The 25,681-nt window shown below is 41.5% G+C and overlaps 1 protein-coding gene across 4 annotated transcripts; it reads right to left on the bottom strand.

The window, feature by feature from the left end:
• Window positions 1–43: 43 nt before the first annotated feature.
• Window positions 44–25,099, bottom strand: LOC105381725 (mucin-17). 4 transcript variants are annotated; one of them, XM_048627167.1, is made up of 16 exons: window positions 24,758–25,099; window positions 18,951–24,611; window positions 18,317–18,743; window positions 17,599–17,702; window positions 16,777–16,881; window positions 16,483–16,558; window positions 16,003–16,153; window positions 11,994–12,181; window positions 11,261–11,490; window positions 9,775–9,904; window positions 8,520–8,679; window positions 7,955–8,143; window positions 5,958–6,156; window positions 5,036–5,110; window positions 3,412–3,521; window positions 44–2,354 (listed from the first exon to the last, which is right to left on the bottom strand). In XM_048627167.1, the coding sequence occupies exons 2-16, from the start codon at window positions 24,581–24,583 to the stop codon at window positions 1,933–1,935; spliced, it is 8,199 nt and encodes a 2,732-aa protein (XP_048483124.1). In that variant the 5' UTR covers window positions 24,584–24,611; window positions 24,758–25,099; the 3' UTR covers window positions 44–1,932. The 4 variants fall into 4 exon arrangements, with proteins under 4 accessions (XP_048483124.1, XP_048483125.1, XP_048483126.1 ...); XM_048627168.1 differs by lacking the exon at window positions 5,036–5,110; XM_048627169.1 differs by lacking the exon at window positions 3,412–3,521 and having other exon boundaries at window positions 2,212–2,354.
• Between the last annotated feature and the right edge of the window lie 582 nt (window positions 25,100–25,681).

The raw sequence follows: 25,681 nt of genomic DNA, 5'->3' as shown, positions 1-25,681 counted from the left end.
AATGCGTGGTAGGTGCTAGGCATAGGAAAGTAAAATGCAAACATAAATTAAATTTACTTTATTTTTTTACAAAATTGACCGAACAGTGCGAGATTTCTAGAACGTTTACACTTGCATTAAGTAGACATAGATTTATCATAATTTTCTTACATGTAAGTCTTAATCACCTGTGTCAAGAAAACAATGCGCATAGTGGGCGCACCCGAACCAATCAGCTGTGTACATACATTACAAAACATTATAACATGATTCGATGAAATAATTTGTTACAAAATCTTTTTTATCTCAACATTGTCGCTAAGTAAATACAGTTTATTAATAACCAAAGCATAATTATAAACTAAAAATAATACATTTCACGCACTAAGTGTTCAAGATGTTGCCATAGAATCACTTGCTCTTATACTAATTTATAATACACAACATATTGGGGACAAATTGCACACGAAGTGGTTCGAGGGGCGAGAGCAGGACAGCAATACTGGAGCTGCGAGCGTGCGCGCGCGCAGCCATGGCAGTGAACAAGCGGCACCCTCCGCGGCGGCAACCACCCAAATACATAACTGTAATACTTCTTCTACAATAAACATATTTCTCAGAATCTAAATAATAAACGTTATACTCTGATAAATAAAATTCGATTATAATTAAACTACATAAATGTTGGGTGGATACGTGCCGCAGGGATTTGAAAGTAAGTTCGTAGATGCCTATACCAGCTACATATTTGTACTTTGAAATAATAAAAGAAACGACAATAATCATTTTAAAGGGGGAGTTGTTGAATTTCATTCACACAAATTACTCTACCAAGACGAAAAGCCTTAAAATACTCTAACTGTTTAATATTAAACAAAACATTTTATAAAATTAACACAATAACTCGGGTTTAGGGGATTAACATAAAGACTGCTTAAAGCCTTAGCCAATGTTGTATTTATAAACATAATTCGTAATCATAAGTTAATTCTCGTGGACTTCAGACCACTTAGGTACTATGGTGTATGTATTTAATATAATATTTTAAAGTTCTGCAAATAATCGAGTATGTGACGTGATTGTATACAGGTGTATCCATATAAAAGTATATAACTAAAATAAATACCTTAATGAAGCGACGTTAAAAAATAATCTAAAATTTATTCTTAAACAAAATGCGCTGTAGTTGGACCTTTTTGGATGCGACAGATGCCTGCCGCTGTACTATAGCGCCGAATGTACCAAACTATTTCAAATGCAACGGTGAACAGACGATATTACTTGTAAACAGAACTAGTTCGATCTCTGGACCAGTGTCCAGCGATCATCTACAAGTCCCTCTATAAAACCACACACTGCTACACTTACAACGTGTTAGACAAACGGTCAGTTTAATAAAATACAGCACTTCAATCTCATTTATACTCTCCTTCAACATAACAAAAATGGAAACATACAAATTACATGATTTCTCTTATAGAAAACGGAAAATAATAATAATAAGAAAAGATCGGCCAGCTACCCATAGTCATGTTAGTAGATATTTACTGTACAACTTAACTGTTAGTGATCTGCGATCCACTACCATCTAACCAAGTTACGGATGTTTAAATATCTTTGTGTTAAATTAAACTGTCTACTCCTCTAGGGATAAATATCATTAAAGTTTATTTCCTTCCTCGAAACGAATCATAACCGCAATTCGCAACGCACGGAACAGAAGACAACGCGGCGAAAACACAAGAGCCAATACAGCTAGATCTCACCACTATCCGATAACTTACACTTAACAGATAGCCTACCACTTAATAGTTATATTAATCAGATTTATGCAACAGTACCTTACAACCGTATTACCGTAAGCGGATAAGAGTTATATGTACGTCTAACACTAAAAATATATATTACATCGTCCACTATACAGTCCAGCACTCGACACACACACAGTCACTTTCAGTCGCCGAAGTCTAGTTGGAGTGCCTTGACGGCGGCCGCTGCCTCGTCGTCGGCGGGGGGAGAGGGCTCGTCTACGGCTAGAGGGTCGCTGGCCTCCGTCACGTCCATAGAGGCGTCGTCGGGCTCGGGAAGGCTCTCGGGCTCTTGGAGGCTCTCTGGCTCGGGCAGGCTCTCCGGTTCTGGCTCAGGAAGGCTCTCGGGCTCTGGCAGGCTGTCGTCCTCCTGTTTGCTAGCAAGTCGAGAGGCGAGGTACTGCCGGTGCGCGTACTTGTTGAACCGGCGCTTGGCCATGAACAGCGTGGCGATGGTGCGCGGCGCGAGGCGGGCGGCGGCCGCTCGCGACGTGATGCCGCCGCGCTTGCACTCGGCGCAAGTGTACTCCAGCACGTTGAGGTTCGACACCGTCTGTCTAACGCAGTCTGCGGGGAAATGACACAGGTTACAGATTTCATTTCATTTCATTTCACTTGGCATATCAAGTGGCATACAAAGGACAGATATTTGTAGAATAGCTCCACAAACTTTACCATGACCCACTTATAACTGTCATAAACGTATGCAAGATTTAATTAAAATTATTTGCATACGTTATAATACGCTTGTGCAAGAATGAGGCTCTATTTGCCATTTTGATATGCCAACGGTATTCAATATAAAGCCTCCCAATATAGCTTCTGCCGTTGCTACATAAATCTAGGCAGTTTCTCTAGGTCTAGTACTATAAAGTCTTTTCAGAACCGCCATGCTATTGCGGTCTGAATTTTTCTATTCACACGCAAGCTTGTCATATATTTTTTATATCCCTGTCAGTATATTTTTTTGCAACTATACTATTGATGCGATTTTATTTCCTATTTTTTGGCGTAATAATAATAATGTTTTTTTAATCATATTTGTTGGTAAATGGGAGGAAGTGAGACATGCGGAGATTTCAAAAACATTTATTAAAGCAAGTAGTGATCATGCTAACTCAGATTGCATTGCACAAAGCTTTAGGGTAGAGAGGCTACCGTATGGTGTAAGATCATTTGCTTTTGTAACTGTATTTAAAACCGATTGAAACTTTAGATTTACGAGATCACACCGAAGGGTGAATCGGTCATGTAAAACACACCAATTTACACTTGTAATTAATAGGCTGGTATCCAGCAAAGAGTTACAGCACAAATAATCTTAACCATACGACTATTCCCTCAAAAGAAAAACAACAACGCAAACGCCAAAAACTAGCATAGACAGTGAAAGAGTGGGACGAAGCGAAGCGGCAATGTGTAGCTAGAGTCTATTCTTTTATCTCAGATACTAAATTGGCAGATTCTGAACAGTTCATCGACAGTCGTTTGCCACATGAATCTTCCGCGGTAAAGTGACGTATCGTTGTATTGGCGGACTATTTGTGGGACAATCGACTGCTGATGAACCGCTCAGAATCTGTCAATTTAGGAGACTTTAGGAGCGTTCCGTCTAAGGACTTACCTTGATGCAGTTGCCTATCGCAGAGTTTACATATGACGAGTTGCATGGTGCCCTTGGGTCCGATGAACGAGCGGTCGCAGAGCGGGCAGTAGCGGCCGATGCGATACGCACTACGCACACAATATCCGGAACAGAAACACGCCATTAGTATCATATAATCGCGGATAGAGGGCGCGAGCGGCGGAATAGTCTTCAAGTTACATGTTTGTAGGGAGTAGGGGGGAAGGGGTAGTGAATTTGGGGGTTGAAGATGAAAGTGGGATTTCAATTTGGCTTTGTGTATAAGTGCCTTTGTAACTTATGGTTATGACGAAAGTGGTAATTTTTACACCAAGAGGACAACGTATTTTCAAAATAAAGGTTTCGTTCTTCAAATTATTTAAGTTTGAATTTTCCATTGGTCATTTAAGTTAAGAAATAAAGGCATTTTAAAATCAGTAACTTGAAAGCTATTCGAACGCAGCTCATGTTTGTATACCCAAGCGATTATTATGATTGTATGTTAGTTATTTATTACCTCTCTTCGGTATAATATGATATGGATACTTATATAAATAGACTACAAATTAATATCAGTGTAAATTTGGATTTATCAGTAAAGTAACAAACTAAAACATATTTAACCTAGACATAAAAACCGTCATGATAGAATATTGCCAATCATTAACAATTTCAATTAAATTAGTTAAACCCCAGTGTTATTTGTGCATTTTAATCTTGGATGTGCGAACATAAAATTTAAACTATATTATCCGAGGAACCGAAGAAATGTAATAAAAAGGTTGTTAAATCTGAACCAATAATAAAACGGATGAGAATCGAAAACCGGTTAGGAATGGAACCCAAAATGAGGAGTTAGTTCCTTGATATCCGCAGAGATGTCGTGTGAACCGCCGTCGCTCGAACATTTAATGAGAAATCGTTAACAAAACTTATGCAACATCGAAACAAAAACAAACATTAATTCAACGTTTTAGTAAACACCACTTAGTTGCAATCATTTAGTTTGTAACACAAATAGAACATTTAAAGTCGGTAGACTTGGATTTCGTGTCAATTTGTAATGGATATAGCAATCCGAGTCTACAAACATAGAAGAATGTCTTTACATGGTTACGAAGGGTATGCCCGAATAGATTAGACACTTATCCAGTCTAGACCTGAACTGTAAACGGCTAAATTTGATCAATCGAGTCATACCCACCGTACCGTAAAGATTAACTTCTTTATACGCAAAAATCGTAACTTAGTGCGACATATACCAACCAGTTTTCATTTTTATATTACTGCAAATGTATTCAGCCGCACAACAATATAATTAACTCTACGTTTGTTGGTATAGGTCGGGCTGAGGATAGCATGCAACTTATAACTGGGCGCGGTGCTAAAAGAAATTATGCTGCTGCTTTGGGGGCGAAAGAATCATTCTGCGGGGGACAAAATGCTACGGAAGTTAACAAGAAACAAGCGATCCAAGATGAATGCAGAATGTGACACAGAATGAAGAACGCACATGTTAGTTCACACATGAATGAATGAATGAATGACATTTACTACCAAGACCACTGCATGACGGACAGAATGCCACATGTATTCCGATTATTATTAAGATATAGAATTGTACTTTTTGTCAGCGTCCCTCGATTTGTCTTCGATTTGGAACATTTTTGACGTTTGTCGGCGCTTCTGCTTGCTTTTACTTGAAAACAATGCGGAAATATCGTTAAGTATTGACGTAAATAGTAAAAATAACTTTAGTAAGTAAGTACTCAGAGTACACACAGTAAAAAATATAAAATACAATAAGTCATGGTCTAATAAAAATCGAGAAGTATTACAAGATAATTATTTGGAAATGTACGCAAGTGCTACTATTAATTGGAAAGGAAATTAACTAAGAATACAATTAGAGCCCATATCCACTGCTACTTCTAATACCTCTGAAAGCTAGGCGTGATATTATATTTACAGATTTGTAAGTTATTTAACTTATCTCGTAGCACCCCATTTTTTTTTGGATAGTGCAAGTTTTTATACGATATTAATTGAATAAACTTAATCGACAACTGTTGGTAGGCATTTTTTCATTTTAGGAAATAATAAACAGAATATCTATAGGTATACCTACACGGATAATGCGAGCACAGAACAGTCATATTACTTGTAACCCCCCATTAAAACAGCCCTATTCTATGCTCGCAAACGATCTTAGGATCTTTTCCTCCTACACCGACGTCAATCGCGTATCATCTGTCATATGAGTGTTAGGTCTCATGGGTTTATAAGCCCTAGCTCTACTAGGGCTTGTTTCACAATGTCTGGATAATTAGTACCTGTGGGATAAAATACATACTATGACTCTCTATAATTATGTTTTAGACAGTTACAGCATGTCTTATCCCACAGGTTACTCAAACATAGCGAAACAGGCCCTTATAATAATTATTTTACTTTAGACTTCCTAATATGTACAGGAGTAACACGACTGACGTCAGCAAATAAATTCCACCCTTACCCCCCATTTTAAAACAATTTGCAAAACTCACCGAGCGCACGGCGTGCAAAGCGAGTGCGAGTACACCTTGTGGCCGCCGGGCCCGCGCCGCGTCTGGTGGTGCCACTGCGCCTCGTCCCCCGCGCCCCCCGCGCCCGCCCCCGCTCCCCCCGCCTCACCCCCGGCGAGGCCTGAGGGGGTGCGCGCGCCGCAAGACTTGCAGACTGCGCACTCGAAGCAGTGCCACCGACCTGTAAGGAGGGAAAGTGGGGAGTGAGGTTGGTGTGATGGTGTGGGAATTATAGAAAAGAAGATGGGAGAATAGTTAAGTAAAAATAATATTAATATGTGGGGACATCTCACACACGGCCATCCGACCCCAAGCTAGGCAGAGCCTGTGTTATGGGTATCGGACAGCTGATATATCTACACAAATACATAGATAGATACATATTAAGTATAAATATCAACACCCAAGACCCGAGTACAAATATCTGCCCCAGCCGGGAATCGAACCCGGGACCTTCGGCATAGCAGTCAGGGCCACTAACCACGCCATTCGACCGTCTAAGTCATTCTAAGTGGGATAACACAAGTTATGATAGTAATTTTTAATAATGCCGGCAGTGTGAAAGTTAGATTTCACTCACGATTATCATTATCATCAACCCTCCATAATAAATGTCCTCCATATAGATGTCGCATCTGGTTGAATCTCCTTTTTGGTTGAATAACTAGCGCGTTGCAACTCGTCAAGTCGTTGAATGTAACGTTCGACGTCTTGACTGAACGTTATTCAGCGAAGTCGTTGAATGGGATATAGTAGCAGAACTTGTATGCCAAGCCGACGCAGTAGGTATATGTGTAGCAGAACTTGCACTCGGCGCACAACCACACCACAAATACTGTAGGCAACTTGGCACGCGAGGGTTGTGAGCTGGCAGTACTTGTGGCAGTGCGCCGAGTACCACTTAGCTACCCTGACTTATTCCGAAGGCCCCGGGTTCGGGGTCTTTGATGTTAATTTGTATCTATGTAGATATATCAGCTGTCCGATACCCATATTACAGGCTCTGCGTAGATTGGGGTCTGATGGTGGTATGTAAGATGTCTCCACATATTAACTTACCCTCGGACACCGCAGTGTCCTACTATATGATGGCATATTTGTATATCTAGAATAGGAGACCGAGCGTTTTTAATGATTACTAGGTCTATGCTAGCCGTAAACCTTATGTGAACTCACCCTCGTGCCGGCAACCAAGCCGACGCAGTATATGTGGAAGCCGCGGTCGCACAGGTCGCAAAACAGCATCTTGTCTAATCTATAGTATACCACTCATGATATCTCCGCCATAAAGTAAATAATACTAATTATTGCCGTCGCTCGCATAGCACCGCCCGCTAGCGTCGTGGACGCAGCCTTACTATTATTAATAATTTACTATCTATAACATAATAATTATTAATTATTATTATTCTAGTAGATATCCTACCTTCAGGCACCGCAGCTAACCCCACGCAGTATATGTGGAAGTATAAGTACCTAATAATAATATGATTATAATATTAAAAAGGTACCTAAATATTCCGACGATTGTGGAGGTTCCAGTCTCAACACTCATCCTAAGACTAATGGTCTCAGGATCAGTGGTCTCATGTGCGTCGAACTCAGATTATGACAGATTTTACACACACGGCCGAGACTGCCGTAATAATGACGTGCAGTGCACGCTTTGCCCTTCCCCGCTACCCGCTGTCGTCTTGGGTACCTCGCCCCCTCCACGTCTTTCACCCCGCAAGGAGGGCCGCCAAGGAACTTGTCAAGCTATAGTTTGCGGTCGAATGGCCCTGTGTGAGATGTCTCCACATATGAACTCACCCTCGGGCACGGCGGCCAATTCCACGCAGTATATGTGGAAGCCGCGGTCGCAGAGGTCACAGAACAGCATCTTGTCGTCGTCGCGCGGCAGCCGGCAGCCGCAACAGGACTTGCACTAATAATTTACTATCTATTTATTATTATTATTATTCTAGTAGATATCCTACCTTCAGGCACGGCAGCCAACCCCACGCAGTATATGTGGAAGCCGCGGTCGCACAAGTCACAGAACAGCATCTTGTCGTCGTCGCGCGGCAGCCGGCAGCCGCAGCAGGACTTGCACTCGGCGCACTGCCACGCGTACTGCCGGCACGCTCGGATCGTGTCCGGCGAGAGCTCTAGGCAGGACGGGTGCACTGCGGAAGGTTAAGATGGGGTTTTAGGGCTAGTAAAATGACCTAACCTAACAACGTTAAAAAAATCTCGACTTTCAGCAATAAAAGTAGCATAACTTTTGAACGGGTAAGCAGATTTTGATAAAATATATCAACGAACACTCGGGGTCGGGGTAACATTACCTGTGAGCAAAATAAAATCGATTCAGTCGCTACGCTACCACAAAAAGATACAGACACACATATACACAGACGCGTTATAACACTTTTTTTTGTCGAAGGTTAAAAAAGACGACATCCCACTTGCAGCTGTGCCATAAAGAGTGACGTCCGATATTTGCAGTATTGTGTACGGCCCTCATAACTAAATTAAGATGCAGCAGATGAAAACACTCACGTTTAGCGTGACAATTCGAGCACTCTAGGAACCGTTCGTGCGAGTACTTCCTATTAGCTTCCTCTCGGAGGTTGCAGACTCGACAGAGGTCACCGGACGGCGGCTCCTCTTCCTTCAGAGTCACGATACTGCTTCGCGCCGTCTTTGTTAGCTTTTTTCTCTGTGAATGAGAATTTTCGTGGTTATAACGTGGTATAGATGATAGATGAAAAGTAAAACTTTATTTATAAAACACAAAACATGGTTGAGAGATAGTACAATAGATGAGTATCGTGATTAATTCCAGGCATCCTTTGGGTGAGCTAACTCTAGATTTCTAGCACTTTTTATGTATCTTGGATAGTGTCTAAGAAGGCCTTTGCCTGTGTGGGAAACTATCCAGCACTTTATTTTCATAAAAATCTTTCATTAGGAATATTTGCTTTTAGGCGATACAAAAGCATTACCATTTGTTTGACTTTTGAAAGCTAAACACACAATTTATTTATGTAATCTCAGATAGTTTTTATCTGATGAGTAAATACATGGCACTATCCCATGTTGTGAAATCGTAAAGATAAGATAAAACTATTGGTTGATTGACCCTTGTTTTTATCACAATGTTTATCTATCAACATTTTAATTCATACATAGTGTTTGTAAACGCAATAAATGGTCATGAAATCGATGGTCACGCACACCAAAATATTACACTCGCATCGTGTAAATTATCCGACACGGTTATAAAATATGTCTGTAGGTGCCTTATATGCACGTTTATAGTTAACAGAAAGCGAGACATAACAAAGCTCGTAAAGAGTTGAAAAAATATAGATCTCTCATGCTTTTCTAATAAAATATAAAACTCTATATTTATTTATTTATTTATTATTATTTATTTAATACTTTATTGCACAAATATGAGATATAAGTGTACAAAAGGTGGACTTAATGCTAATGCTTATATTTGTTGAGAGAAAAAATAAACAAACTTCCCGCTCGTCTAGCATTGCACATTGTAGTGTCATCTAACAACCGGGCCACGGCGCTTGCGAGACAAAAGGCACTTTTGAATACTTTGGCGAATACTTTTGACTAGTGTTGTCTTACTGCCGGTTTCTATAACCTATCTATCTATAACTGGTAGTTACTTTCATACGATTTTGACAGATTGTTACTTTTGATTATTTCAAAATCGCATGAAAGTAACTACCAGTTATGGATAGATAGAGATATGGAAACTGGCAGTTACAAACAATGCCAGAGCCGTACTAACCTTCGAGCTGCGTTCATCCGATTCATCGCTAGACGAGGAGGCGCTTCCCCAGTCTGGCTCTGATTCTGAACTTTCTTCAGGCGACGGCGGCGGCGGCGGCGCGGCTAGCGCAGTGTTTATTGGGAAGTATCTGGAACATTACATCAACAATTAGTTTAGGGTCTAGACAGACGGACTGCATTTCAACTGCAAATTGCAGTTCAGATGCAGTTTGAATGCAGTTGACACGACTGCAATAGAACTGCAAACCAAACGCGAAGTCCGATTGCAGTTGGATTGCAGTCGGCGTGCAGTCGTGTGAACTCGGTTAGTGAGAAAAACATGGAAATGTTTATAATCATAACGATTCCTCAGCAAGTTCGGTGTCTGACACACATAATATGTTGATAGCTGTGACTTCCTATCTTTCACTGGTATCACCACACACTTATTGAAGCCTGATTGGGATGGTGGAGGATGGATGAGGAAGGCAGAGCGCCAGTTGTGTGGATCCTTCGGAGAGGCGTAACTAACTCACAGTTGTTGAACCGTTTCTCACGCAGCTAATAAGTCAGTCAGTAGCACGGTTCACTGTTCGATTACTGCTGGTTCGCCGAAGAATGTCTCACTGTTCACGACGACTGTTGATTCGCCGAATATGTCTCGCTGTAGTACAACTCATAACCTAACCCCCTTATTCATAAAAAAGTTACTGAACGGATTAACTATTGAACTGTTCTGTCCCTCTCTGACAGAGAACAATTTGTTCTTTGACAGAGAGTGACAAAACAGTTCAATAGCTAATCCGTTCAGTAACTTTTTTATGAATAAGGGGGATAGAGTACAAATAGCCACTAACCTGAGCTCCTCGGGCGTATAGATCCTATACCTAACAATCCGGATACTGAGCCGATTACAGCACTAGCAAATGCATACCTTGGGGGCGCCAACTAAATGAGCGCTAACCGTAACCGTTTTGCAGTTCATTTAGACTCTAAATGAACTGCAAAACTAGAAATAATGTTAGACAACGCTCTAAATTTTAGAGCGTTGTCTAACATTATTTCTATACAATAATCACCATTCAAAACCCTTGAGCGTCCGTAGTCGAGCTGGCCTCAGTGATCGTAACTGATCCCTGAGGTTAAGCAACAACTGGCATGGTCAGCTATTGGATGGGTGACCAATTTCAAGTGGTGCTTTTCTGGACGCTTCCATGCTTCGGACGGTACGTTAAGCCGTGGGTCCCGGTTGCTGCTTCGGCATCAGTCGCAGTTAAGCCTAGTCAGAGGCCTTCGGGCGGCTTGAAAACATGTGACAGTCGGGTTGCCCACTTACCCGACAACTCTCTCAGCACAAGCTTGCTTGTGTTGGGGTCCACCAACCCGCACTTGGCCAGCGTGGTGGACTAGGCCAAAAAACCCTTCCTTCATTGCAAGGAGACCCGTGCCCCAGCAGTGGGGCCGTGATGGGTCGTGATGTATAGTATACTCTCTAGTATACTGACCTGAGCTCCTCGGGCGTGTAGATCCGGTAGCAGTGCTGGTACTGCGCCGGCAGCAGCGCCAGCGGGTACATCCCCCCAGGGGGGGCGACCCTCAGGCGCGGGGGCGCGGGGGGCGGGGGGGCGCGAGCGTGCACGGTGTTGGATTGTAAGTCCACGGAGTAGGGACGTCGAGACGCGTTGAGCCGCGCGTTGAATTCCGAGGCGGAGGCGACGGCGGCCGCTGCCATTTCCTGTGCAGGTTTGGTGTGGTTAGGTCTGTACTATAATATAGTTGACTCAGTATTTCTGGTCTGAATTTAGAAAAAAAAAGCACATCATTATATTATAATAGTAGTAAAATGCAATAAATAATTATGCTTTTAGTAATCCCTCCCTACAACCATATGTACAAAGTTTCCACTCGAGAGAGCCACGTACAGGAACTTCACCCCCTACCAGAATAGAATAGAATAGAATCCCTACAACCTTGATTGGTTTGATCTCTCAGCCACGTAAATAAACGTCACTATATATCGCGATTCGCCACAAATACGTCGCCATGATTGGTGTAACGCGTATTAATCGAGTTTATCGATATCAATAACGCACCCGTACCGCGAGGCCTGAGTTTTATAATAATATGTACAGACAACTTTTTATACCCGAATTTACTGTCTGACAGCATTTAAAAAATATAATGTTGTTTAGTGCAACCATCTTCTATTCCAAAATCCCCATCAACCCTGACACTAACCTTCCTCAACTTGACCGGGTCGACCTTGGGCGGCTCCGGCTTGGCCTCGACCTTGACCTCGACCTTGGGCTCCTCCTCAGCGACCTCCTGCCTCCGCGCTCGCTGGTGACCCCGGTACTCCTCGTATTTGTGGGGGAAGTCTGATAACATGATGTCGAGGACTTCGCTCGCGTCTACTGCTGTTATACCTGGGGGAAAGATGGTAGGTTACGGTTTACGGTTTAAGATATTTATTTCTCAAAAAGAATTACAAATTCACTTACATGAGAAACAACATATTTTCTAAGTTCTAAATCAATCTATGTTAACAGCAAGCGTAATTATAGATAAGTACAAATAGAAATGAAGGTAGGTTAGGTAGGTAATGGTAGGTTTGTATTTAGGGCGTGCAAAACCGGTTAACCGGTTAACCGGAAAACCGGTTAACCGGACAATATATCACGGTTTTTCATAACCGGTTTTGAGAGTTCAAAACCGGAAACCGAAAACCGGGTTTTCACCGATTTTGATCGTATTTTTATATACTTTTTTACATACATTAGAAGTTGAACCCATAAACTCTAAAAATAAAAGAATTTGTATATCGGTTGGCACACTGATGGACACTAGATTAATGGTGAAACTCATAAAAAAGCACTAAAATATTGTATGGAAATTGAGTGACGATTTTCTGGTGCACATGCCGGCACTCTGCCTAGGCGCAGTAAAGCAAACACGACGTCAGTGACCGATGTGTGCGTGTGAGTTCACATTCTTTGCTGTATGAAAACTTATTGCTGTGTGAAAAAAAGGTACTCTGGGTGCACATAATTATAACGTTGAAATCTGGCCCAATAAAGCACAACAAGGTGGTCTTCATACAAACTCTAGGTAAAACAGGACTGCATTGACCGTTGTTGAAAATATAATTAGGCCAAGTGCGGGGACTGCATTCGACGTTATGGACTTTTTTCATGAAGTGTTGAGGACGTCAAATCAAATGCAGTCGTGTCCATCAATGAGTTAGGCTTTCTTTCGTTGCGTTGATATGAAAAAATCTGTAATACATCAAAAAAACATTCATCATCTTACTGCTACTATAGAGTGGTCGTAAGAATCACACGATAAATGTTTTTTTTTTCAAAATCTGCCTGTATGTTTAAAATATACAATTATTGATGATAACAGAACGATATAAAAACACCATTAAGGTGCCACACACTTTTTTTAGATGTGATAACAGTGGGTACTATGATAATTCTTATTTAACTTTTTTTCCTGTTCACTAAATTATTAATTTGTCATATGGTTGGTTAAAAATAGGTAAGTATATCATAAAAAATGTTTTATTCGTATGTTTTGTGGATATCTCTATCTAAGAATATGGGTTCCTTGTTTAATTAGTACTGTATGACAAAAAATATTTAAGTAATATCAAAACCGGTAAAAAACCGGTTACCCGGTTTTGAGGCTGAAAACCGAAACTTCAAAACCGGTTTTGAAAACCTTCCGGTTTTGCACGCCCTATTTGTATTGTGTTGTCGAGTTGGTTGTGGTTACAATAGTGTGGGGTTTACAATAGCAATGAAATTGGCATAAGTCGCCTTGGGGAACCGTGAATGAAGTATACTTATGCAAGTTTTTCCATATAATGTTAACATACAGTAACAGTTGACTTCTGCGATTTTTATTACAAGTGTAAAGGGGCCGTCCATTAACCTTTCCTATGCCGAACGCCCGCGCACACATGTAACTGCCGTCTGCCGGCGCTTTTTGACAGCAGAGAGCGCCCGCGCGGGAATCACATTTATATGAATATTTGGGTATTATTGTTTGGTACTCAATAATGTATCGATTGTAATTTATTGTTAGATAGCTAATGAACGTGTTACAATGAATTTTATTGCTTATAACTGTTTTATTTGATTTCTATAGGTCATTGATTACAGATTTTTACTTGAAACTGCACCCATCACAGAAAAATACCTCTATTTCAATATAATTTTAGTTTCAATCCAGGTTTTTTTATATTTATTACTTGAAGATATTATATAGCTATCAACTGATATCAATAAAATATAAACTCTAGAGTAAAAAGATTCATAATTTACATTTTGAAAACTGATTATAATTTGCTTTATTTCAAAAGACTCCATTTTCTGTACATGTGCATGTGTGCGTGACAAGAGCTTGCTCCAGTGCGCCGTGTGCCAGATCTGTCCCAAATCAAGGGTGTTCACTTTTGATGAAATAAAACATGAATGATAATATTTTTATAATGTTTCGTATTTTAGCATACTAAATTATAAAAACTTAAAAGTAAGTTACTTACTGAATCATATTTAGTTATTTGTTAACCTACTTTCCACAAATATGATACTATAAATATATACATATATAAATACATATATTTATTTATATAAATAGGACAGGTGATCACCCTCTCAGACTCATCTACACACCGATATCATTCTAAAGAGCCTAAACTTCACGTTCACTAGAGCGAAGATCCTAAAAAATAAAACACGCTGTATAACAACCCAACGCACTTCGTGTACACACACGAGCGGCGGCCATTTTGTTTGCGTATGTGTGTGTGTGAATTTTGGATGCACCTTGATAAATATAGATATTCTCTAATATTTTGGCTATTTATTGAATAAACCGATATAAATATGTATTATCAATAAAATTATCTTTATAAATGAAATAAATAATTTATTGATGTTTTTACATAAAAGACTAGAAAACAGTTTAGAAAGTTACGCACCCTTCAGGCAATAATCCGGTACAATTTTAGATCGATAAAAACTACATTTTTTGTAATTTTTTATTATATTGATTTATCACTATACCTTCAAAATTGAATAAATAACAAGAAAACATAGTATTTACTTAGCTTTTGACGTTTTTTCCATACGAAATCACTATTTTATTAACAACAGTCGCGAGTACAAAGACTGTTCAAGATACGAAAATTTGAATTTCGCGCTACAAGTAAACAAGTGAAGTTTTTGACTCAATGAATGATGTCGATGGTTGTTTCATTCATATAGAATAAATTACAGGTGATTTCATACTCTATTTCGTGCTAATTAATAACTAAAATCACAAAAATCGCGATGAAGTGCTCTTGGGACAGATCTGTCACTAGGCAGACAAGGGGGGTTGGGACAGATCTGGCACACGGCATTCTAGAGGTTAATCACGTGAGGTCGTTTTTCTCATTTTTTGACCCCCCCCTCCCCCCTGGTGATATTTGGTGAGGTTTGGGACCAACCCCCCCCCCCCCCCCCCCCTGGATCACGTGTATTTTTTTGGAAGTCTATGTAAAGGCAATTTTTGACTAGAAAAAATATATAGGTTACTACAAATCGTTAAAATTTTTGCGCCGTCCAAAATATCGGTTCAGAAATACCTAATTTTTGACAAAAAAATAATACACGTGATGTCTAACGAGAACCCCCCCTCCCCCCTCGTGATGTTTCGTGAGGTTTTCAGTACCCCCTCCCCCCCCCTTAGAGCCTCACGTGATTAATGGACGGCCCCAAACCCAGCATGGTCTTATTGCGGCAGTGAGAATGTAGATTTATTGAACACCATACAAAAGTTACGCAAATGTAGCGCCATCTTTCTCTTATTGTCACTTTCGTCTAAGGCGTTTTTTTACTGAATTATATATGTAGCTTTTATCTTTTATTCCTTGCATACGTCGAATGTACCCTAGGTCAGTCACTTAGCGCCGCTTGAAGCTCTTCACGCCGAGGAACATGGCCACTTCCTCTTATATATTACTAGCTGTTCCCGCGAGCCTCGCTTCGCCTTAAAAGGTTTTCTCGTAGGAATTCCGGGATAAAAAGTAGCCTATGTTCTTTGTCAGGATCTAGACTATGTGTATACCAAATTTCATTCAAATCCGTTCAGTAGTTTTTGCGTGAAAGAGTAACAGACAGACAGACATGCACAGTTACTTTCGCATTTATAATATTAGTTAGGATAGGATTAGTTAGGATATATGTTATATACATACCGAGGTCGCACAGCGCGGCGGTGACCACCCCCTGCGCTAGTACATAGGCGCGCTCCTCGCCGCCTACAGCCCGCCTCGCCAGTTCCGGGTAGCGCCGCTTGAAGCCCTTCACTCCGAGGAACATGGCCACTTGCTCCTGGATCATCATCACCTGTGGACGGATTGAAGGTCATTGGATTATGGGGGTGATGTTTAGAAGGGTAGAATGAAGAAAGTCTCTGTATTTTAGAGGACAATGAATGATCTCAAGAGTCTTTCATTGTCTACAATAGCAGCACTTATACACTCTAGGGGAAGGTGTTACCACACTACAGAACCATGTCATTGAATTGACTGCCAAAAAAACAGCATTCTTAAAAGAGTTCTGCTTAAGTGTGGCGTAAGTCTAGCAGTCAAGGATTGAGATTGTTGACTAAGGATGAATAAAGATTATAGAAATGATCTTCATGTTAATATTGTTAATGAATAATTACAACTTACCTGCGGTTCAGCATTTTCAGTTTCAGGCGGCGGCCATTTGTATTCTTTCACATCGGCTGCCGTCCACACTTTGTTACTGCAATGAAGAAATATACTTATGAGATTAAATGAAAGAAAAATACTTTACCTTCGTGTTGTTTCTAAGTATGAGGAAAATAAAAAAAATTTCAGGCAACATCAAGACATTTTCCATCTGGAGAGTCTACCGAGACGAGGGACGTGAGCGTTGTTTAGCCATAAAATGATTGGTCACCGTCTATTTTTATTTTACTAAGAAAAGTTTGTACTATTTACCTGTCAAACAGATCAGCAAACTTGGATTTTTTCATTTTGCTGCTCTCGTTCGTTGAACTCTTCACTGAGCTTTGAGAATCTTCATCCAGTAGGTGGGAAGAGGGCCTGGAAACAAAAACAAAACAATAAGTTAAATAAATTCCATGTCTCTTATACCGATTGCATGAGCTTTACTGCAAGATAATGATTACAGGTAACATAACATTACAGGAACATAATTAATATTCAGCTCATGTTCATGTAATTAACTTTCTGTTTGTATGCATGCTTGGTTTAAAAGATGTTAGTAACCTCCCAATCTCAATTTCCATTGTCTACCTAGCATCAGAGGTTTTTATACAATAACCATAGCAAAAACCCAATATGCAAACATAATGTGGGAATGGACCAAGTAAATTAAGTATTTCTCCTTTATTTGGGAGAAGTCTACAGTGATTTTTTGCTTATGAAAGTTACTATAGTTAAATTTCTCCCTTTGGATACTTCCACAGTACATAAAACAAAGTTTTATCTTCAATTTAAGTTACTTGGACTTACAAAGCTATGGGCCTCAGTGGCCTGAGAATAAACGTTTACTATTATTATTACTTATGGTCTCGGGTTCGATTCCCGGCTGGGGCAGATATTTGTTTACAGACAGATATTTGTACTCGGGTCTTGGGTGTTGATATGTAGTACGTATCTATAGTATGTATCTATAGTATGTATTTGTGTAGATATATCAGCTGTCCGATACCCATAACACAGGTTTTGCCTAGCTTGTGGTCGGATGGCCGTGTGTGAGATGTCCCCACGTATTATTATAATTATTAGTGTACATACTTGGCGGGCGTGGCGTTGTCGTCCATCATGCAGGTCTCCTCCTCGAACAGCTGCACCGTGGTGGTGGCCGGCCCGCACACGCGCCCGTAGATGCCCAGCGTCTCCTGCAACACAACACGCCGGCTTTTGAATACAAATATCCTTCCGCTTTTCATCGAAATATCCTTCCACCCAAAGGTTGCCTGGGAGAAATCGCTTTAAGCGATAAGGCCGCCATTTGTACATATGTGTTAGATTTAGTTTTTTTTTTGTAATTTTTGTCCATGTTTTTGTGTACAAATAAAGAATATCTATCTATTTATCTATCTACAATCACAAGCTTGTCTTTTTACCTTTAGCGGTATGAGCCATAGTTTAAGGTATATCATACAAAAACGAGTAAATTTGATCACGACTGTAATCCCCAAAGGGGTAGTCAGAGATTACGGGCTTTTCGCTGTACATTTGTAATCAAGTCAAAGGCCGCGAGCCGTAACGCCGTTTTTGAATGAGTATTAGTATGAGCTTTAGGTTACACATCTAGAATCTACAACTACATGTGCAGGTTTCCTAACAATGTTTTCATTCACCGTAAGAGTAGGTATGTTGTATAATTGTACTTAAATTCTTTATTACTACAGAATTCATTGGTACATGGCCGGATTCAAATCCATGGCCTCACGAAGAAATACGCAGTTACAAGAAATTTGGTCTTACACTTGAAGAAAATAAAGCATACCTTCATGTAGACAGCGCCTCGGCCGCCGCCCCGCCGCCCTCCCTTGTTCTTCGGACTCTTCGCCGGCGTCCGCCCCCGCCCCCCGCGCCCGCCCCTGCCCCCGCGCCCGCCCTTCGCGTCCGGAGACTTCATCAGCTCTTCAGCGGGCAGCGTCGATAGCACCACCTTCAACTCCGGCGTCTCAGCCACAGACGAGCTGCGTCTTCGACTGGTCAGAGGCGTCGACGGCATGTTATCTAACGCTTCCGTCATGCGCGGGAGTTTGATTCGTGAGCTTGTCGGGTCTATTTCTTCTTCGGTCTTGGTGGGCGTAGCGGGGGGTTCAGGGGCGGGTTCTGTAGCCACGACTGGCGACTCCGCCGGCCGCTTGCCGCCACGCCCGCGCCCGCGGCCTCTGGTCGGCTTCGGTATGATGGCCGGACGATCCCTGAAATTTAAATGTATGTTAGTAGTATGCACCCGATTAATTTGAATGTGATGATATATGTATTTAAGAAATTGTTTGAAATTGGACACTGAGGAAGGTGTAAGGGAGGAAATAGATAAGATTTTTTCTTTAGGTGTGTAATGACAGAGGTTGGACAAAGTAGCGCAACATGCACTCATTAGGAAGAAGAAAAGGTTATGTATTTACCTGGACAGCCTGAGTGACCGTTGCGGTCGCTCCTCCAGAGCGGGCGTGGGCAGCGGCGGCGGCGCGGGCTTGGCTCCCTCGGACGCCGGCACCTTGCGCGGCCGCCCGCGCTTCTTGGGCTGCGGAGTCATCACCTCCGGAACTATCTGCTTGGAGACCTCCTTGCAAGAGTCCACGTCTAGCGGGTCTTGCGCCACGTCATCTGGCGCGAGGGAAAAGTCCCGGGAGCTAGGACTGTCCAGCATAATGACCTGCTGGTCTACCGGTAGTGGCACCTCCACGACGTCTGAACTCCCAGTCGACGTGTTCGTAGAGTCGTGCTCTGGAACTATTTTGCTTCTATTGTCTAAGCAGTTTATTGTCGGCATCACCTGCATGGCCTGCTTCGCTTGCAGATTCGACAGGATTTTATGCAACTTCGAATTGCCATTTTTGGAGCAATTCTCGTTGTTTAAGATGGAATTGTTGACCTTTTCTTTAGGGTTCGGTGGAGATACGCTTGGGACTTTTACGATCGGCGTTATTGTGGCCATGTCGTTGGTCACTGGCGTTATAGTGAGGGCTTTGTTCATGAGGAGCTTGCCTAGTTTGACTCTCTTGGACTCTAGCGCCGTCATTTCGGTCTCCTTGTTATCTGAACTGGCACTTAGCGGGGTTCCTCTCTTGCCGGTAAGACGTCTAGGCGTAGGAGTTTTTTCTTGTTCTTGAACCACTCTTGAACTTCGCAATCTTTTCCCCACTACATTAGAAACTTCTTCAGGTTCAGTTTTCTTTTTACTGTTTAAATGAGCCTTTTGGTGATTTGCAAAGGATTTCATAGTCTGAGTGGACTGTGATTTTTCACAGGGTTTGACTTCATCTGTCAAATTAATAATTTCTGATGAAGCACCATGTTCAGTCTTATTGATCTTTAGAATAATCCTTGGTGAATCCTGACCTGAGCTAGTCACCTTGTCTGATACAGTGTTAATCTCTAGGGGCTTTGTTACCTGCTCGCTCAGTTCCTCCTTTGGATCATGCTGCAAGTCATTCCCCATCTTGTCAGAGTTTACCAATTTCTCACTAATCTGGGGGCTGCTTTTAGCACAATTTACCACTGCTATGTTATTTTCAGTACTGGTCTTGTTGGTCTCAACTGATGACTGTGCATTCGTTATATTTTCAACTTTAGTCACAGTGGTTTCTTCAAGCAGCTTCTTGAGTAATGTGCATGTTTGTGTTGAAGATTTTCGAGTGATTTGAGAAAGCTGTTCAATAGCTTGTCTTTTACTAGCTTCTGTTACCACATCTTTTGATTTTCTTTCTTCATTATGGATATTGGCTTTGATGCTCCTTTCCATGTTCTCAGATGCTTTTGTTATGGGTACTGGTGAACTTGATTTTACCATATTAACAACTGAATTTAGGCCTTTTACAGGACGGATCTCTAGAGATTCTGACACACAATTTTGTTTTACAATTTCACATGATTCAGTATTTGTAGAACCAATTGTTTCTTCTGAACAGGAAGTATCCGGTTTTGGATGGCAGTTCTGTTTCTTGGGCGATCCAACTGCTTTGACTTCATCATAAACATCAATTGGTTTTACAATGGGCTTAATATTTATTTTAGAAACAACGGGAATTTCGTCTGTATGATTCTCATTGACTTTAGCTTTAGACTCTACTTTATCATAAGACTCAGTCATGGATTTTATATTAATCTTCATCACAATTGGTGGGTTTGTAGCTTCTTCACTTTCTCTTTGCTGGAGTTCCATTTCTTCTGGTTTAACTATCGGCTTTATATTCAGCTTCGTAACCACTGGCACAGTGTCAGCATTTCTATAATCACTGCTTTTCTCTTTTTTAGGAGATGAAGGCAACACATCATCACCTGGTTTTATAATTGGTTTGATATTAAGTTTAGTCACAACTGGAATATTATCTTCGATTAATGCATTCGATTTTGAGTGTGAAGAATCATTACTATCATTCGGTTTCACAATAGGTTTTATGTTCAATTTAGTTACTACTGGTATTTGATCTGTGTTATCATCACTTGAGTTTCCTGTCTCAGATGATTGATTTTCAGATTCCTTGGAAGCGTCTTCATCTACAGGCTTAACAATAGGCTTAATATTTAGTTTAGAAACAATAGGTATACTCTTTGCATCACCACAAGTATTCCAATCATCACAGTCTTCAGTAATATTTTCTTCAGGGTTTTTTATAGGTTTAATATTAATCTTTGTAACTTTAGGTATATCTTCTAAGTTAGAATCTATATCATTATCTTTAGGCTTGACTATAGGTTTTATATTTAATTTTGATACTACAGGAACTTTATCATCAAAAGAGTCAGAAGATTCACCAGATCTTTCTGTAGGTTTTACCACAGGTTTTATATTCAATTTTGTTACAACAGGGATATGATCATCTTCACATTTTGAAGACAGTTTCTTTGTGGATTTAGGACTTGTTGCTTCTGTATCAGGTTTTGTTATAGGTTTTATTGTTATTTTAGGGACATGTGAGTTCTCTTTTATTTCCCGAGGAGAAAGAGATTCTTGGTTTATTTTAAGTTTGGGGATTTCACTCTGATCCATATTAATTTCTTTGCAAAGATTAGATTCTGGAGGAGGTTTCAGTGGCTTTATTGTCAACTTTGGACTAAGAGGTTGGCTGTCTGATCTTGTTACAGGTTTAATAGTCAGCTTCGGTATTTTCTCATATTGCCTTTCTTCTGATTGAATGTCCACATGTTCTTCATTTTGCAATGGCTTGATAGTAAGCTTAGGAATACTTTTTTCTGTGTAGAATTTTCCTTCACTTTGAGTACCAGGTTTGCCCAATTTAATAGTGACCTTAGGGATTACATCACTTGGGCCTTGGTCTGAAGCAGAAGCTTGGTCTGAAGTGCTAGTTTCATCATTTTCAGAACTTTCACTTGTGTCAGATATATCGCTACTACTTGATTTTCTATGGATATCATTTATCTTTTCAGGAGGCTTGGGTATTGGTTTGATGTTTAACTTTGTAATACTTGGGAACTGCTCACAGTTTTCTGTTTGTTTATCATCAACAGGTGGTCTCAAAGGTTTTATAGTCACTTTAGGTATGGGGCTCTTCATTTCTTCTGGTATCTTTCCAGCACTTCCTATTTTAATAGTAAGTTTTGGTACCTGCTTAACAGTTTCTGTACATTCTTTAGCAGTCTCAATATTGTCACTCTTTTCAGGTAAGCTCTTGACATCATCCAACTGTTCTTCAGGAACCACAGGCTCACTATTGCATGTCCCACTAAGGCTCAATTTAATGGGTGGAACTTTCCTTGTTTCAACTTCATTTTCATGTTTAACTTCATTAAGTTCTTTTGCTTCTAACTTTTCTTCTGGAGGCTCTATAGTTGGTTCTTCTTTAGGTGTTTCATTTATTATAATTTCAGAAACAGTATTTTCAGAAGTGTTGCTTTCTTTCACAGTTTCCTCATCTACTGTTGTATGTGTTGATTCTGTAGTACTTATACAGTTGACAAAACAGCTTTCACTTCTGGACTCACTTAATGAAGCATCTGGTAAAGATGTAGACTGACATGGTTGTGGTTCAGGAGTAATTTGCACTGTCTGAGTGACTGGGGCAGGAATTTTATTTCTAATTAGTTTAATTTTCTTAGGAGTACTCACCGCCGTTGATGTTTCGGCTTTACAAACACTTATTTCACTAACATTACCAGTTATCCTGGTTGCACACACATCTTCTATGCTAGATACAGCATCAGAGGAGCTAGATACATCTTTCACAATGCATTCACTGGTAGTGGGTTGAGTAGTTTGGGTCACAGTGGGTTGCAAGTCCACTGATGATGACACTGTAGTATCTGGCCGAGCCGGCCGCACTAGCCTCCTTTTAAGTGGAGACCGAGTCACTGGAGTACTAGCAATAATGTCACTAGAGGTTGATTCAACACTTCCAACTGTTACATTGTCATTACTCTCACTTGAAGACACACACTTTACTGTCCGGTCCTGCACTTGGCATTCACTAGTATCTAAAGAGTCAGAAATGCTACTTGAAGGTACAGGACAGCTGCTTAACGTATCAGTTTCTACGCTAGACACAGGCTGTTGCTCCGGCTCCACAATTGGAGGTGCACTTAGCTCAGGTTCACATTGAGGTTGTTGTGTAGGTACTGCTGATGTGGGTAGTTCACTTTGCACTTCTAATGGGGCATTTTCAGATTGCACTGTAGGTGCTGGTGATTCACAAGAGGCAGTATTTGATGCTGAAGGCAGCTCTCCATCCATACATGTAGGAACATCACTCTCTACTGCTGATGAGAGCTGTTCACTCTGTAATTCCGATGAAGGTGCATCTACTGGTTTTGCTGTGGATTCAGTTGGTTCAGTCACTGATAACAGTTCACTTTGAGATGTTGTTGGTGGGAGATCACTTGTCTCAGCCAAGGAATGCTCTTCACTTTGCTCTGGTGTGGTTGGAAGTTCACTTTGATCTACCTTTGACTGTTCATCAATTTGCTCTGTTGATTTAATTTGAATTGGGGCTGATGACAGATTGTCTTGCTCTGCCGATGATGGTAAATCACTTTGGTTGGCTGGTAAGAGTTCATTATGCTCTGTCGGTGACGGCGATTCACTTTGGCCTATCAATGGTGGCAAAACACTTGGATCCACACATGATAATTCACTTTGTCCAGCCATAGATTGCAAATCACTTTGTCCAATGGTTTCTGATAGTTCACATTTGTCTGCCGCGGGAGATAATACACTTGATTCTGGCACTAATGGTATTGCACACTCAATTGTTGGGGCTGGCAGGTCACATTGCTCTAGTGGTAATTCACTTTTTCCAACTGCAAGTATCTGTTCACTTTGCTCTACCGTTGCAGATGGTTCACTGTGCTCTTCTGAAGGGGGTTGATTACGTGATTCAGGCACAATAACATCTTCACTCTGAGTTGGTAATGATTGCTGGTGAACATATGCACTTTCCTCAATCTGTCCAACTGAAACCACTTCCTCACTTACTGTATCCATTGGATGTGATTGTTCAGGCACTGGCAATGGCTCAATTTCACTAGATGCAACAGGCTCACTACACTGTGCCGCTACACCAGTGTCAACAGGGACTTCACACGGTGTAGATAACTGTGATTCTGGTTCAGTACTGGATTCCAATAAGGTTTCACTTTTGGCACTGTGGACGGGAGGTGGAATCAACACTTCTGCCAGGATCACATCACACTCACTCTTGTTGGTTTGTTGTTGCAAAACAGAGAGGTTATCAGTTGTTTCCTCAGTGTGGTCAGTGCTCGCGGGCGTCGCGGGGCCGGCGGGCGGCGGGTCGGGCTCCCGGGGCGGCTCGCGCGGCTCCCGGGGCCCGTCGATGAAGTCGTCGATCATGTCCAGGATGGCCTCCGTGCTGGTGTTGGCGTCGTGCGCCGAGGGCGACGGGACGCTGTCCCCGTCGTAGTTCTCCTCCGACGTCGCGGGGGTGCCGCACGAGCCGCCCGCGCCCGCCGGCTCGGCCGCACAGGCGTCCATGGCCTCGGCTCGCTCGGGCTCCGTTTCCCGCGCCAGCGCTCGGCGGGAAGCGTTCGACGCGGCGCCCGCATCGTCTTCCGAACTCTCCATTATCTACTATTTTTCGATGCTGTCATATCTGAAATATAAATCGCTCGCTGGGTGATATTTACGTTATGGACGAGTAACTCTAGCGACGTGAAATGACAATCCACAGGCACCATTCTAATTCACCATAACGCTACATAATTTGTTCACGGGGACCATTGTCATAAATATACGTACACATGTATTTTATTTTCATATTCGTGAAGTATACGCCTCGTAAATCAACGCGCGGGGTCTCGTCAACTCATCAACAGCGTAAACCGGCAAACAAAAAGCTTGTATACGCCATTTTTAAACCAAAGACATGGCAGGTCTTTCTGTAATGGCCTATAAAAAATAACTCAAACGGGCTGTTCGGCCATTGTCGTGTTGGTAAACTGCTAGATTCCCATAGATCGCACCACTGAAGCTCTTTAGCTTGTAAAAAGAGTGATAAATATGCATTTTACATGTGTTAAAAGGAGTAAGACGATAATTTTTGAAAGCGGAAATTAATATTTTTGTTATGGCAACTATTTATACTTTTTTATGTTGCCACTTTACGGATTGTATGGGTTTTGTATGGAAGCATTCACAATTTATTTTTCACTGTTCTAAGTAAAAAGCTACCTTAGAGCCAAGCGGGATCATGCGGGACGATGGCAAGAGACCCGACGGCATGAGTCTAGTGCCATGGAAGAGGGGCCGGCTGCTGGTGTGGGACGCAACATGCGTGGACACACTAGCACCGTCCCATCTTCCATCTTCCTCCACAGAGGCTGGCGCTGCGGCCGTGCGGGCGGAAACGATGAAAGGCCGCAAATATGCATCCCTAGGAGAGGGGTACATGTTTGTGCCTTTCGGAGTCGAAACCCTAGGGCCGTGGGGACCGGAGGCGCGTCGGCTGCTAAAAGAAATCGGCAGCAGGCTCAAAGAAGTCACAAGGGACCCTAGGGCTGGCTCGTACCTCGCTCAAAGGATAAGCATCGCCATACAGCGAGGTAACGCGGCCAGCGTCTTGGGTACCCTACCCGACAGTGGCAGCGATCTGGCCAGCATCTTCTTTTTAGTTTAATTTTAATTTTATACTAGTTAGTTTTAGAGTTAGGAATTAATATTTTT

Source organism: Plutella xylostella, chromosome 18 (genome assembly GCF_932276165.1).
Source record: "Plutella xylostella chromosome 18, ilPluXylo3.1, whole genome shotgun sequence".
NCBI classification, from domain to species: domain Eukaryota; kingdom Metazoa; phylum Arthropoda; class Insecta; order Lepidoptera; family Plutellidae; genus Plutella; species Plutella xylostella.
This window is presented reverse-complemented; position numbering and strand designations above follow the sequence as displayed.

Bases quoted from the DNA above. Each gene is read 5' to 3' on its own strand.
- LOC105381725 (XM_048627167.1), bottom strand. From the start codon at position 24,583: ATGGAGAGTTCGGAAGACGATGCGGGCGCCGCGTCGAACGCTTCCCGC. The intron at 11,491-11,993 runs GTTAGTGTCAGG...AAACCTGCACAG, and splicing joins ACCCGGTCAAGTTGAGGAAG to GAAATGGCAGCGGCCGCCGT. The intron at 5,111-5,957 runs GTGAGTTTTGCA...ATTGTTTTCAAG, and splicing joins CTTTGCACGCCGTGCGCTCG to TAAAAGCAAGCAGAAGCGCC.